Source organism: Empidonax traillii, unplaced genomic scaffold (assembly GCF_003031625.1).
Source record: "Empidonax traillii isolate 1590-97213 ecotype Southwest subspecies unplaced genomic scaffold, ASM303162v1 scaffold1050:size236492, whole genome shotgun sequence".
In the NCBI taxonomy this organism is placed as follows: Eukaryota; Metazoa; Chordata; class Aves; order Passeriformes; family Tyrannidae; genus Empidonax; species Empidonax traillii.
Genome location: NW_020956243.1, coordinates 71,235 through 87,523, shown reverse-complemented (window position 1 = coordinate 87,523; position 16,289 = coordinate 71,235). Strand labels below are relative to the sequence as shown.

The following is a 16,289-nucleotide window of genomic DNA, read 5'->3' as shown; positions in this document are numbered from 1 at the left end:
TATGCAAAGCAGGTAATGAAATTACTATTACACCTGATTTCTAACTTTTTTTTTTTTTTTTAATAGACCAAAATTCTTGGTGTCTTCTTTATTTCATCTCAAGAGTTCCTGTCCAATGCATATGTTTTGGCTGTACTATTATTTTTTGCACTTCTATTGCAAAGGACATTTCTCCAAGCATCATACTATGTTGCTATTGAAACAGGAATCAACTTGAGAGGCGCAATACAGGTACCCAATATATTACTAATTTTCATACACTTATACATGTGTTTGTAAATAAAAATTACAGTTATAGTTGTTAAATTCTGAAACGCTTCTCTCCTGAAATGCACTGAATATAAGCATTGCCATTAAAAATCGTTAGCTTAGACCTACATTCTGTTTCTTCTGCATCTTATTTGATGATTTTATATAAACACTTATTTGTAATAACTAATGCTATATTTCTTCTCACCTTTAAGCAAAAATTTGCTGATAGTAAAAATGAATGTAAATTTTGGAAGAGTTTTGGATGTGAACCTCACCCAAATCAAAGGCATTTTTTTGTAACATCACATCCACTGCAAATAATACAGCTTTAAAATCTCTTGTGCATGAACTTTGGACAAAAGGATAGGTCGTATTCCCAATGTATAGAGTAGGTCTTATTCCATGGGTCACGTCACAAAACTTACCAGGCGTTGCAGGATCTGTAATTACGGAACATGAGTAAGATTGCTACAGTGGAGTCCGTAATCACTGTAGCATACAAAATTCAAGTTTTATGTAGCATACAAAGCTCTGTGCCTGGAAATGAGAGAATTTGGTGTAAGATTACAACATGTGATTGCCAAATGCACTGGCTGAAACCTAGCCTGTGACAGCCTGAAAGCCAGCCTTATAAGTTGTGCTATTTATCCACTGAGCTACATGGATCCTGTGGGGAGTCTGTGATGGATGGATGCTTTCAATAGCAGCCTAATTGTTTAATCTCTTTTGATCTTACACTTGGAAGCACTTGTCGGCTGCCAGACTTCTGGATTCCATCCATTGGTTTTCCCTTATTACAGTGAAGTAGAAAAATCCTGAAGGAATAAAATTTGACTCAAAAGATACAAAAAGAAAATTGCATGTGTTGTATCAAGTGGAAGAGATGTAACTCACTGAAACCACAGCTAGTGTAAAAGGGGAATTGTCAGAAAATAGCACTAATTTTGTTGAATTAATTTTATTGAAGAAAAACTTTGTGTTCTCTGCACTGGATGTAACACAGAGGCCCAGATAATACCAGTTGGACTACTGAAATTGGAAAATTTTTATCCATCACTCTAAGCAGTAGATTAGTGTTAGTGGCAGTTGCTGTGCTGGTGTTTTTACACATTTTTTTCTTTAAATCTTCTATCTCTCTTCCTCTCCTGAGTAAAGCTGCACCTGTTCAATGTGCCCTTTATGACTTTGTGCTTTGTGATGGACATTTGATCTGAAGACACTCACTGAATGAAGGTGCCTCCTGTCAGCTCAATCTCATGATGGCAAAGCATTGCTCTGTAGCCTTTTACCAAACCAGCTGATAAAAGTACACTTTCATTATTTTGTATTAAGTTATTTTCCTACATAGTGCCTGATTCTGTACTGAGGCACCTGTTTAATTCAGTACAGAATTGTACCTGTGACAGTAGTTGTCTGTGAATTAAACTTTGTAATGGGACTGAGCTCTCTAAGCCAAAATGTAGCAATGTTCTCAGCCACAAACATTGTTCCGAGGGCTGGATGGGACCTAAATCAGTTGCCAGAAAAAAACAACAAAGTTTATAATATATTGATGATTATATATTGAATCTAATAATACATTATTAGTGCTAGTTACAGCAAGGGCATTCCACAGATGTGCTGGAGGTATAACTCGTGGTTGCTAATGTGGTTCTTGGGCATTTTGGGCAGTACAGGTTTCATTCTCTTATTGATGCACAGGGCTGCAAAAATGGGGTAGTTAGACAACCATGAGGCAGCTACTGTGCTTTGTGTTGGTGAATAATAAGTAGCTTAAGATTTTACATCATAACATAAATAGCCAAACTCAAAGTTCTTTATTTAATTTACTGGAAATGTTGTTTTCCCTCAACATGCTGCACTTGTGCTTTAAAAGATGGAGCTAGAAAACTCATTTTATTTCTATATGCTAACACCTTTTGATATCTCTTCCAGACAAAGATATACAATAAAATTATGCAGCTTTCAACTTCTAACATGTCTATGGGGGAGATGACAGCAGGCCAGATCTGTAACCTGGTTGCCATAGACACAAATCAGCTGATGTGGTTCTTTTTCCTCTGCCCTAACCTTTGGGCTATGCCAGTACAGGTAAGGTGATTGAGTGTGCTTTTGTTCCTCATGCGCGTCAGTCTGTGCTGGCTCATTGTGTATGAATGTTATGAAAGTAAAGATATTATAGAAGTTAAAGAATAATTGGAAATAAGATTTCGAGCTATTAGCATCTATAAACATTGAATGTAATAGATTTCATGTCCATGACTGGACTCTAGGTATTTAGAATTGTATTAGAATCTTGACTGCTGCCAAATATGCTTTGCATTTGTAGCAAGAATTTATAGGGTGCAGCAGGTTGCAGGCCATTCATTTATTACATCAGGGAGGTTAACTGGAAGTTATTGCAATCATTTGTCTTCTGAATCCCAGCAGAAGCAAGAGAAGTAACATTTTATTCACAAATGTGATTGCTTAGATCCTTTGGACATCCCTCAAAACTATTGCTGCTGCTTGGATGACAATTTCCACTGTTTGGGTTTTTTTTTTATTATTATAACATATATCTTCTATGAAATGGTTTTACTACTTTATTCTCGCTGGTTGTCTTTGGTCTCCTGTCTCTAAATACCACTCTTATCCCTTCAGTCCCCTTTCTCACATGGATAGCAGGGAGCAGATCACTGTTCTGAGTTACACCCAAGTGCCATGTCCTGTAGCCTTTTGTAATACCCAGTGAGATACAGTTGTGTCTTATCAAGTCGTTAGGATGAGGAAAGCAAAGTCCCATTTCAGAGGGTACTTCCATGGCTAATTTAAATCCATATTAAGCTTATTCACTTACAGAAACAGGGGTTCATGTGAGATGCCCAACATGGAAACATGGTATTTTTACCTTGTGTTGCATGAGCTTGTGGAAACACTGAAGAATGAATCTGATCAAAACTAGTCTTTTTTATTTTTTCAGTGAGGTGATATTCCTCTGAGTCTGTGAAGTGGTGAATCTCACTGGACAGGCATGTGATGAAGTCTGTGCTAGTAAAGGAGTAGACAGGGGGTAGTAGGAGGTCAGAGCAATCTCAGTAGAACCCTGGATCATTTTTAAGAGTTCACACTTACTCTAACAGGGAGGAAGAGCAGATTACTTAGTTTGTAAGAGCCAGTACTTTAACAAATTGTAGAAACACCCTACACTTCCATTTAAGAATTGCCTGAGAAAGCTGACAGTGAAGCATATAGCTTCATCTGAAATTATCATGGTACCCATGTTGTTCCCATCAGAAATAAGAGATTTTGTTGAAGATACTACAGATCAGATAAGCCCGTCCTCCTTAAAAGCAACTCTAAAAATCATCTGATTGCACGGTCAACTATAATGAAAAGAAACTGATATGAAATATCCTATTAAATATGGCTACATATTGGCAGTTTGTTAGTAATGATTAGGATACCAGGGTATTTTCATTCCACTTGCTGTAAGTACCCTGCAGTAGGAAGCCAGTGACTGAATACTGCTAAAAGGATATTGCTGAAAGAGCTGTGAGGCGTTAAGAATGAGTCCACCCCTTTAATGTTAATGTTTAGGGTACAATTATCCCTTCAGCTTAGTCTCCATTGTAAGTCTGTTAGTAAAACAAACAATGTACCAATTTCATGTACACCTCTTTTATAAGACCTCCCTGGCACCTCAGTGTAGGCAGCACTTTAGTGCAACTGAGAATTAATCCAATTTCATTGCATATTCTGTAACAACATTTTGCTCTAATGTGCCAGAAGTCACGGACTCATAAAGACTTCCTGACAGTCTACTGAAAATATGATTATGTTTGCATTAAAATTCCCCCTGCAGTGTTCCTTACCAGATGAGGACGATCAGTGCCAGAGCGTGCCCCTGTTTCGTGGATGGTGCATTGCCAAATCAATGAGTCACGCTGGTCACAAAGGTTTCTTCAAACCATTTTTCCGTAATATTCATTCAGTACCTTGCTTTATGAGGCAGTGAGAACAACTGCTTGAGAGATGGCTAATAATAAGTTTCATAAACTCTGTTATTATTTAAAGCAGATTTTTAATTGTCTTATAGCTCTTAATCTAACAATCAGTGTTTCAGCATCTGCTGTGGATCTCGTAGTAGCCATTCATAACAAATTGAGTTTTCTATACAGTCCTGATAATTTGAGCCCCATTTTTGCTCTGACTGGAGTCAATGGAAGCTCTATCATTGCCCTAAGTTGCTGTTTGAATGTTATTGAAATCCATGAGAAGAGGCCCAGGAATGCCAGTCAGTTGAAAGATGCCTTCAGTAGGGTTGGCTCAGACCCTGGGAGCAAAAAAGGCTTTCTCCCTAGGCCTCCATCTTATAAACACCCTTGTGTGAATTCATTGTGATTATTAAAAAATCCTGTATTCTCATATCTCTGGCTCATTGGTAGGGATAACTTACACTTGTAATAAAAGGACATTTGTCTCTTTCAAAACTGCCCACAAAGCAGTTTTTCATAGAAAGTGTTTGCTATCCTCAGTAAATAATCAAGACAAAATAACCAACTATTGGTAAGCTTCTTGCTCCTGATATGTATCTCTGGCAGGGAAGAGCTTTGTGATTTTGATGAAAGGGAGGCAAAGTCTTCCATTACACAGGTTGGGGGTTTTTAAAATATGATTATTACCTTCTCAGGAATAATAAGAGCCTTCCTATCTGCCTGATACTGTCCTCCAGAGTTCAGATATTATCTGTGTACTGTTTATTCTTGACTTTGTCCTTTGAAATATGATATAGAACTACATTCAATTGGATTCAATTAGATTTACAGATTTCAGCAATTTTCAGATACAAGCCTTCACATATTTTTTTTTCCATACTTGCTGAATATATTTTAAAAGTTTGCCCTTATTGTCTCATTATAAAGAACACAAAATGGGATTACTTTAGCCTATTATAAACAGGGAATTTTTATTGCAAAAACTGTCTTCTCAATAGCCAGTATGACAGGTGGAAAAGCAGCCATGAGCTAGCAGCTAACTCCCTCAAGATCCAGCTGGAATAGCTTTCTCCTTGTCTATGTGAGAAACTGATGCTCTCTTTTTAGAACCAGACAGTCCCATAATGTCCTTGACAGTCAACCAGTAGCGAGGGGAAGCAGGGAATCAGTATTCTGCAGTGACTGCACACTGTTCAATGCTTTTCTGTATTTTGAGTGTCTGGAGTGTCTATCCACGACGAAGCAATTGGGAGTAAATATCTTGATCTGTAAAGACAGGACCATTTTGTGTTTTGGAGGAGAGCTCTGCCAGGGGTATCTAGCAGAGGCCTTGTGTGTTTTGTGTGGCTTCACACACATGAATTTCCTGACTTCAGGTGGAAGCAGATTAGTCACTAAAAGATTTTTAATTTGCAATTTAGCATTGCCTCTTACTAGACTTGGGTTATGTATACAATAGGATTTTATTTTCATGTTACTGTGTATTTCCTAAACTGTGGCTCATTTTGAGAGTCATGTTTTAGTTTAGTTTAGCTTTGGAGAGGCGTAAAAGGGTTGTTAAGAGAAAAAAAAAAATCTGTGTTTTCTCTCTCTATGTCTTAAATTATTGAAAATGTCAACATAGAAATGTGGAAATTAGGGACTCGTTTTCTTCCTGGAAACACCCAATTCTCATAAATGTCTGGAAATAGATGAGCATAAAACTATTTAGCTTTGAAATTATGGAAGATAGTGCTTTTGTGACAGTTATGAGATTTGCAAACATAGCAAGAGTAGTAGATAATGCTTCAAGGAAATTTCCAATTATTTTTTTAATTAAGGGAAGTTATGTATGAAATTAACTTTCTATCACTATGTCTTCTGATTAATTTATCAGCTTACACTGTTAAACACATAGAGTGTCAATGGTGCAGAATGTTAAGGAGTCAGTCATTAGAACAGTGATAATTAACACTGGTAGATTGTGTGTATTGTTTGTGTTTATAGTAGCCCTCTCCATCCAGACTGTGGCTTTCTCTCTAGATTCTTACATATCCGCAGACAAACCTTTGGTTTTTTTATCTGTTTCTTTAACCCTTTTTTATCAGTCATTGTGAGTCTGGCACTGTAGATCCTGAAAACATATCCTTGCCAATTCATGTGAGATGTTATTTGAAGGGGAGGTTATCAGTGGTGTAATTATGATGTTCCTTTGGTTTTAATGTGCTGGTCAGCAATAATGTCATCCTAACGTTTGCGAGATCAGTTGCATTTTTAATATTATTTCATATTAGTTTCTATAGTAATCAATGAGGCATTCCTTCTTGTGGAAGTCCCAGTGTTGCAGATTAATGAGTTCTTACTAAAATGGCAGATGTGATTTCTTCTCTAGTGTAAAAATGCTGCAGTGTCAAAGATGAAAAAAAATTTCATAAACAATTATATATGTGCATATATATTTTTAAATAAAATATAATATATATGTAAATATAAAATATATAAAAATGCACGCTGTGTCATTCAGCCAATGGGTGCAAAATACTTAATAGTGACTCAAAAGGGAATATCTCAATGTGTTACTTGGAAGTATTTTTAAATAAAATTTTATTTTAAAGGGGGTTTAATATTTTTTTAAATACAGTTCTTTCGAATAACTGTGAGAATTAAATTACAGAAGATACACAAACCTTGTACAACCTCTACTGGGCATAACGGGGCATCTGTGAAACAGAAAAACACAAAATGCGTAATTTGGGGAGGAGCACTGGGTGGGTGTCAGGTCCTCTGACAGAAGATCCTGACTGATCACACTCGCTGTGCCAGCGACGCAGAACACGCAGCATTTGGGGTAGGGTGTAACTGCAGGGGCTGTCGGTTTGAACGTGGTGTCTGGTTACCCTCTAATTGGTGTTTGTGGTGCATACCCAAAGCAAAGCCAACACCTTTCCCTCGCTTTCTTTTCTCCCAATAGATAATTGTAGGAATTCTTCTGCTCTACTACCTTCTTGGAATCAGTGCCTTAATTGGAGCAGCAGTAATCATAGTCCTTGCACCTGTTCAGTACTTTGTAGCAACAAAACTGTCACAGGCCCAGAGAAGCACACTGGTGAGTGTCTTCAAACTCTTTCGTAATATAAATATCCCGTCTGGTAATTATGCGTTGGTCTGTGTTTGGAATTACAAAGCTAACGGTGGACATTGACCCAGAACTGCTTCTCAGATGTTTTATAATGTTCAAGGATGTCAAGTTCAAGAATGTGGAAACATGATAAACGTAAGCAGTAAAAATATCTTCTTGTGGGTTATATTTTTCACAAGTATGTTTTCCCAAGAGAAAAAAAAAAAATCTTAAGAGTCTTCTGGCTTGCAGATGTAAATGGTCAGTGATCATTGACTGAAATCTGCACACTGCTTTGTGCAGTGCACAAGTAAATGAATCGTGCAGGGCAAGCTGTCCAAGGGCAAAGGAGGTAGGAATGCTGCATCCAAACTTGGACCCCAGATGTGGAAATCTATCAAATGGCTTTATTAAAACTAACTCCATGCCATCCCAACTCCCACAGTGTGGGCCTCAAGTAGGGAGCTTAGAGGTCTGCTAAGTCACGAGCTGTTCCTTGATCCCTCATTTGGCTTGTCTATAATTTGAATCGCCTGCATCACTGCTGAGAAAGTTACTTTGATTCACTAGAATTACTATGCCCAGCTGCTCTGAAACTTATTCCCACTTTCAGCAACTACTGCACTGCCAAGGAAGCCGTAGGAACTTGTAGTGGAGCCAGAGAGCTTGTTGAAATCTCTTCCACCACAAATCATGGGTAGTAATGAGAGTTATTTGTGCACTTTCCTTTGTGACAAGTAATGCCTTGCCATCAACAGTATGCACCCTTCCAGAAATGTGGACAGCATTCATCCCAACAGCATCGAAGCAGACAGTCAGTGTCACCTAGAAATTCCTGCAGATGGGAGCAGGGCTGTTTGTGATAGAAATGCGTGCGCTGTGCAGTGTGGCATGGGACAAAGATCCTTGAGCTAACCTGAAAAATGGAAACAGTGTAAATTCCAATTATACTTTACTGGAAGTATAACTTTACCAGTGTGTGACTGTGCCTGAGCCAGCTGTCCCTGCTTGGAGCCAAGGTTCCTGACAGGATCACAACTTCTTGCTAATGTGGCTCAACTGTTTTGATTGTTTCCATATCATGTTGGCTGGTCAGAGCAGTGCCTGGTCATAGCTCGTCTGCATGTTCTGGTCTCCTCTGGATATCATCATTGTCCCAGTTGAAAATCCAGTCAGTGGTGTAAGCTCTGAGAGGCAGCCTTGCAAGTGATCAGAAACCTGACAGAGGAGTAACATTTTCAGTCCAAACTACGCGATTTGGAAGTGCAAACCAACGGCCTTTTCCCTTGAACTTTAGGGGAGCTCATCTTTGTTATACCACAGAGCATCTGAATGGACAGAACTAGTGATGCAGACCTTACTGATTACAAGGGGCTGCATACAATTGTTGTGTCATCCTTATTCTTGGGGCGCAGGTGTTTTAATTGTACTCTTCAAGTAACTGTGTGTGTAAATGTTGCAGGAGTACTCCAACGAAAGATTGAAGAAGACAAATGAGATGCTTCGAGGCATTAAGCTACTTAAACTCTATGCTTGGGAACACATATTCCACAGCAGTGTGGAGGAAACCAGACAAAAAGAAATGACTAGCCTCAAGTCTTTTGCCCTTTATACCTCCATATCCAGTAAGTCTCTTCCTTCATTCTAATCCACTGCTCAGCTAAGTGCTACTGCATTATTAGCTACTAATGAGTTTACCATTCCTCTGTCGAGAGTAGTTCTGTTGCTTTAGGCTCTGTTCTGTACTCCTGACTTCCCATTTAGTCAGACTCTCCATTTAATTCAGTAGAATTTTGCTTGTACGGGAAATATGCCTAAAAGTGCAAGTCAGTGCTTCAGAGCATTGACTTTTTCAGGAGGAAAGCTTTCAAGGGACTGTTTCACTGCTTCAGCAAGCAATATTCTCCTCTATAACACAGCATTCAGAAGGAAGCCTTTGTTGACATTTCTTTTTTTTCCCTGCATTTTGCACAGTACAGAGCATGCAAATCATAATGTGTGACAGATATTGTCTTTACATTGAAGCTCCAACAGATGGTACTTACACTTTCCTAATCAAAATTTGGATTTTTTTATTGAAGTAAGTGATTCCTAAAACCATTTCTACATCATGGAAAGAAAAAATATGGAGCATCCTGGCAATTTCAGCATTCTGTATCCAGATTCTTTTCTGTCACGTTATTTTTCAACTGCTTCAAGATTTTATTATGCTTTTAAAAAGGTCTATGGCATGTTGAACTCTGGATTTGAGGAGATTATATTCAACACCTATATAATTGCTGCTGTAATACTTTAGAAATAATTAGTAAAGTCACACTGAAGAATGCTGTTCATATAATCTGTGAGATATTAATGAAATGGAAAATTTTAGCAAGAAGTTTTCAAATGCTACAAGGTCCATGTACATTATACCTTCGAGAATAATAAGGAAGACTAGTCCTCAGAAAAATAATTTGCAGTCTGGTTAGTATTATTTGGTTTATTTTACCCAAGACACAAACAGCCAACTTTATTCACTGAAAAATGATCACATAGGTAATGCACTCTAAGGGAAAGATCCTGATCCCACTGAATTTAACTGACATTGAGGTGTTCATTGACTTCTAAGATCAGAATTTCTCTCTGGGGATCCTAACCTCTCTGGTCTTGGAGAGGGGTTTCTGTTTTGACATAAACCAGATTTTATCTGGAGTTTGTGAGACTGGAAACTTCATCTTGCACCCAGATCAACAGAGATGGTTCCCTTTGTCTGCAATGCCTCATGTGGCATTAAAATCTATTTATAGTCAGGGCCACAGGTTCAGTTATAGGACTGAAAGAGCTGTGGAGGCTTATTAGATTTTAAAACATCACAGTATCATTTGTAACATTAGGAAAAGGTGTATTCATCCCAAGAGTACTGACTATTCTGTAAAGAAGTAATTACGTAAATAAGGATATGTATTATTAAAAACAATTCTAAATATTTACTGATGCTTCTTGAAATGTTCTGAGTTTTCAATTGCATTTTTGTTTTGTATTATATATGATGTTTATGTGTTTGCAAGACACAGGAGATAACTTCTCAGCTTGGGGCAAAGCAGTGCAGCTTTATGTTGATGGTGCATATCATTTTGGCTTATTAAGGGTTCTTATTGTTTCAGTCTAGGAGTTCCTTAAACCCTCTGACTTGAGCAGAAATTACACTGATCTTTAAAAACCTGCACTTTAGGAGACTAAAAAGGGAACGTAAATACAGGAGAACCTTCCCTTTTTTCTTACCGTGATTAGAATGACAGACATAATCAGCCCAAAACATGTTAGCTAATATTATATGGACATATGTTAAGAAAAAAAAAAAAAGGCAGAAGACTGAGATTTTATGTATTTGTGATCAAGAGGAAGGCAGATGGTAGAACACTAAGAAAGCAGAATAGAGATTTTTATATATACCTTTTTAACATGTAGTTTTGAATAGAATCTGGAATTCTTTTCTAAGTACACGTAGTTATTAACAGGAATGAAAGAATGTGGTTGGGGTTATTTTATTCATAAGGAATAGATTTACATTGGATTACAGAAAATATACCTAAAAGTTTTAGGGTGATGTTGGCTAGACCAAAAGAAAATTCCATTTCACGACCACATGGAAATTGGATCTCATGTGCCTCACCCCTGTGCCTGGATCCAGGTTGTATGTATATGGAATTGTTCATGTGTGCTAAAAAAGCTATAATAAAAATTAGCTCTTCTTATATTTTAATGAAAACACCCACAACAGTCAAAGCTGTTAGACTGTTCAGGGAAAAAAAAAATAGAGAAAGAAAGGAGTGGTTTTCCAACTTCTATGATTTTTTTGCCTCATCTGTAAGAAACAAAATAAGTCCAGACTTTCTTACAGGAAAATAACATGAGTTACTACCCTAAAATATTCAAAACCAGCTGAACATTTTTCCCAGTTTTCAGTCTGCCTTTTTCCAGTAACAAAGTACTTTTGACTGGATCTAATTAAAAAAAAAGTCTTTGCTGCAAAATAAATTAATTTTAGAAAATATTTTATTATTCTGGACACTTGCAAAGTTGAAAAAAAATAATAAAAGGAAAATAACTCCAAATTCCAATGACTCTTATTTGTTTGCTTGAAAGAAGTTGGAAGTGAAGTCCTTGGATGTACTTGTGATCTCACATAATAGCAAAATTCGGATCAACTTCTTGACAGCCACCGGGTACCTTAGATGCCTTATCTGCAGCGTGCTTTGCCAACCCTACAGAATATTTAATCCATCCAGTTTCATATTTGGCAGGTATGATCTTGTACTGTAGGCAGAAGAAGAACAGCATCCATCTCTGAGAAGTTTACCAGCTTTGCCAAATTCTCTCATCAGATTCATTCCCAAAAGCAAACTCATTTACTGCAGCCGTCTCAAAGGCATATTGCAAAGGCAATGATTTGATGGATTTTTAAAAGGACATAGTTGCAGGCAGCAAATTTCCCTTTTTCAAAATTTCTGTACTGTAACCAGCTCAAGTTGATGCCAAGTGTGAAAACTGGTTAGGAAGTAGAATCATTAGGAGAAATGAGAGTCTGGCCTAAAGCTGCTTTTTATTCCAACACAGAAAGAACACTTTCCCCAGAAAAATACAGTTTGGGGTTTTTTTTCCCTAGGGTGAGGTGTAAACTATTAATTTCTACGCTTTAATACATATTTGTTTTTCAAAGGCTAAGCTTTTATTTTGGAATTGCACACGTTAACATACCCATATTTTCAAATATTCCCCTCTCTCAAAGAATTAGAGCTACACAAAATAACAATAAATAGTTATAATAAAGCTAAAAAATAAAGCTATAAAGTATAAAACAGGTATGAAATAAAGCCATTTTATATAAGCATGAGTACAGAGTTTATAAGTATGTTACAGGATTTATTAAATATCATCTAAATGTAGGTAAAAGAAACATCTGACAGTATATAACGTCCTTCAGGGGCTTTTGCCCAGAAAAGGATGGCCAAACAGTATTTGTGGGTCCAGTGATGACACTTCATTTCAGATGAAGTAACTGGGAAGAGCTTTTGCTATTTGAACATCAATATACCCAGTAGGAAGGAAAAACAGGCACAGTTTAAACACAAAACAAGCTGCTAGCCCTTCTTTTCCATTCCATCTGTACTGATCTTTGAATTCCATTTTAACCATAAATTCTATATTCTTTCTCTTTATGGTTTACTTACATGAAATACAGCTGAGCGAAGGTCGAAACTTAAAAGATGATGGCTAAATAATATCCTCAGGTTGTGAAAGAGGGGACAGACATGCAGGGTAAGATCATAGCTCCAGTTCTGACTCGAGCTCCCAGAGGATAACTGGTTATTACTGTGCTCTTAACCCGTATTCCTGCCTGATCTAAGAGAGGGCCCTGTATAGAAACAGTATTTGCTTACTTCTCCCCATGCATCTGTTTAATAACCTCTGAATGCTGCGTGAATAGTCTAAGGGTTGCCATAGAAGGGAGTCCAGGGCACCAAGACAGACACTGTTCAAGGTCAGGGAGGAAACTGGTTCATTGTTTGTGTTTTAATAACTCAAAGCCCAGCTGAAATCTAAGCTCTACCACATTTAGGTGCCATTAGAAGGTACTGTATAGAGCTCCTGAGGATACTATAAAGTATCCAAACCTGACAAAGCAGGAGTAATTATGAGTAAACCCTCCAAGTTAAGTTCACAATACAGTGCAGAGTTGCCAGTCTTTCCTTATCCTTTGAATTACGTCCCAAAACCTGAGGGGGCCCCAGCTCTGGTGACATAAAGAAAGGTAAACTGTAGGCATTTTAAAACAGTGTATTCACGTGGTAGATACTTGTGCATTTTTTCCTATCTTGAGCCTACAAAATACCAGTGTAAACCAGTACTAACAGTATTTTAAAATTTAGCATGTCTGAATGGAAATTGTTTCTAAATGTTCCTGTGTGTTTTCTTTTACAGTCTTTATGAATGCAGCAATACCAATTGCAGCTGTACTTACAGTAAGTATGAACTTTTCTAAGTAGTGTTAATTATGACTGCATTTTCAAGTATAAGTGATGTGGAAATGAGGAAGGAGGAAAACAGCATGCAAACCTGCTACAAATTTGCAGTTACTCTGGAAGAGAATGGAAAATGCCCACTTGTCATCTGGGATCAGAAGCAGCCTGGAATATGCAGCACACTCCCAAAATGTTAAGAGAGTAGAGTATAAATTAAGATTCTGTAAATGAAATGCCTGTGCAATATGAAGTCTTTGTTTGTTTCCTTCTTTATGGCAAAGCACTGATGATGATGTTTGTTTTGTCTCTTTGTAGACATTTGTTGTCCATGCTCATCTGACAAGAAAGGCTGACTTCTTCCCATCAGTGGCATTTGCCTCCATTTCCCTCTTTCATATTCTTGTGTCTCCATTGTTCCTGCTCTCCAGTGTAGTTAGATCCACTGTCAAAGCATTAGTAAGGTGAGAACTGTAAAATTAATATCTTTGCAACTACCTTTCTAATTTTTGAGAATGTGTGCATTGCTCTTTTACAATTTCAAGTTTAGAAATAGCCTGGTGATTATTTATCTGCTCTTGTAAGCTGCTTCCCAACTTTTTACCTTGCTTGATTTCCTTGGTTGTAGCAGGTGGGCCAAGTTCTGTGCTGACAGAATTGTCACAAGCAATATTTTGTGGTGCACAGCTGGTGCTTTGTTGCGTAGAATGGGTTGAGCTACGTTGGTACTGCGTGCAACAGGTGTGTGGTAACAAGAAAGGAAGTGAAAATTTACTGAAGATTTAGTTCTGTAAATCACCCAAACATTTTCCCTCCATCAAGCACATAGAAGGGTGAAAGGTAATCACAGAAGCACATGTGTTTCAGTATGTTATCTTTTGGGTTTTGCTAAGCCTCCACCCCTCTGCCTGAGAGACTGCCCATTGGTGGCAAGTTAGATGAAACAAGTAAGCAAACAAACAAAAAAACCCCTAAAAATCACTATTAAGTGTAAGATCAAGGTAATGACTAAATGTCTACTCCAGACTTGATGAATTTTTACTTTCTTATGAACATGTTAGTTTGAGCCTTTAAAAACTGAAACAACAACCAACAGAACAGCCACAGAACTGCTGTTTCACTGGGAGTTTTAACTTAAGTACCAACAAGTTAGTGTAAAAACCTCGTAATGCTTTTTCCTGTGCACTGTAACTTTACCTGATGGATAGGGGAGGCAGGTTGGGCTTCTTGCTTTATTAGGACATCTTTATGACATCCAATATAGCTGTCTGAAGAGCTTGTTTAAACTATGGGGCAGCTACTGGACACCAGCCCTTGCTTAATTGCCTTTGTGTTGCTTTGGAGGTGGAAAGGAGACTTCAACAGGAGGCTGAGATTGCCCTCGCTGTTTCAAAATTCCCTGACACTGCAAAGTCACAGCTGTGTCCTCCCTCTTAAGGAGTGTGAAATCTCAGAGCATCTGTGGCTCCAAGGAAATGCTTTGAGCTACTGTGGTAGTCTGTGGAGTCACGACAAATTGTCATGCAAAGCTTACATCCAGCAAAGTATCTGAGGGCCCACATTGGTAGTGGGTGTTTATTTTGGCTTGTCTGAGGATTTCTTTGTAAATGAATTGTGTCTGTCAATGCTGCAGGAACAACTCTAAAGCAATTAGTATTAACTTAAGTATTAATTGTTGCTAGCTGGGAGTTCTTTCTGAGTTATTCTGTAGATACCTTGTTGTTAGCAGGCTGTTGCCCTGCATTTGTAGTCCAACAGGAATCAAACTCTAACAAAGCTGACTTGATCCTTGCCTTCCTGGCTGTCTGCATGACAGTCACCTGGGTGGTGTTCCAGAGTGCATTGCTCCATAGTGCTGCTGGTGCTACTCTAGATAAGAGTGCCTCATCCTTCAGAGCAATATTTTGGAAGCATGTGCCAGATACTTTAACCCATGCAAAGACGTGCTTGCTTAACTTGTTTGGTAAATGTGGAAAAGCAGACAGTTGAGTTTACACCAATTGAGCACAACTAATACTTGCTTGCCATAAATGTGTCCTGCTGTTACATCTTCCTGCTAATAAATAACTAGTCAGTAAGATCAGGAAAAGATGGCCTAACTTAGCAAAGTTGTGTTTCAGCTTTCTTTAGGCTAAGATATTCTAACTGGTTTTAGGAAGTGTGCAAAACAGCTTCTTCTGTAGTGACGGAAAGGGACTAAGTGACACAGAAGATGATCCAGCAGTGAAACCAGTGAAAAGGATAATAAGAGGGTATTACTGGCTTTGTATCTCAGGCACTTCAAAAACCCCCCTCTTTTAATATTGGCTACAGTCTCTGATGACAAATGGTATCAAGGGCAATAATACTGACTGATAACCTCATCAGTATCTTTAATCATTACACATTTGCCCAAGTGCAAAGCATCCTTATGGATTGTCATTGACATTATCAGAACCTCTGTGTGATGGATTCCAATAGCAACACAGACTTAAAGCTTCTGTTGCATGTAAGATTACCAAAACCTTTCCAAGTTATGGGGCTTGGGTGTCTGCTTCTAAGAGGGGGAACAGTTGAAAGTCTTTAGGAAGGTGAGAAATTTGGGTATCTCTTTGAAAAGTGCGGGGGTTTGTTTAGGTTTTTTTAATACTTAGAGTGTTTCTGCCATTGAAAATTAAAACTGAGCAGCCAGTTAATGTATTTCTTAAATGAGAGATCTTCAGGCACAAAGGGTCCAGTGTAAATTTTCTGTCAGCAAAGGTTAAGCAGCAAGAGTGGCATTCTGTATTTGACTGGATTTAATTTCAAACCACCTTTTCAGTCAGCTGTGCAAATAACCATGTTTTAATCAATACGTCTGTTCCGTGGCTTAAAAATAATCTCCCCGTGGAGATACTGGTGTGCTAATGAAATTGCGCTGTCAGCAAGAGCTCTGCAGAGAAAATGATTTTTTTTTTATCCTTGGAGAACAGTGTGGCATCCTGA

General features: G+C 38.0%; 1 protein-coding gene across 1 annotated transcript in view; it reads left to right on the top strand.

Moving 5' to 3' along the window:
* The window catches only part of ABCC8 (ATP binding cassette subfamily C member 8), an 81,245-nt gene that overhangs the window by 19,654 nt on the left and 45,302 nt on the right, over positions 1 to 16,289 (top strand). Inside the window, exons 7-12 of the mRNA XM_027904384.1 lie at positions 67 to 231; positions 2,188 to 2,343; positions 7,180 to 7,314; positions 8,789 to 8,951; positions 13,288 to 13,328; positions 13,644 to 13,789. Of these exons, the coding sequence (XP_027760185.1) occupies positions 67 to 231; positions 2,188 to 2,343; positions 7,180 to 7,314; positions 8,789 to 8,951; positions 13,288 to 13,328; positions 13,644 to 13,789 (806 nt within the window). The remainder of the gene's footprint in view (positions 1 to 66; positions 232 to 2,187; positions 2,344 to 7,179; positions 7,315 to 8,788; positions 8,952 to 13,287; positions 13,329 to 13,643; positions 13,790 to 16,289) is intronic.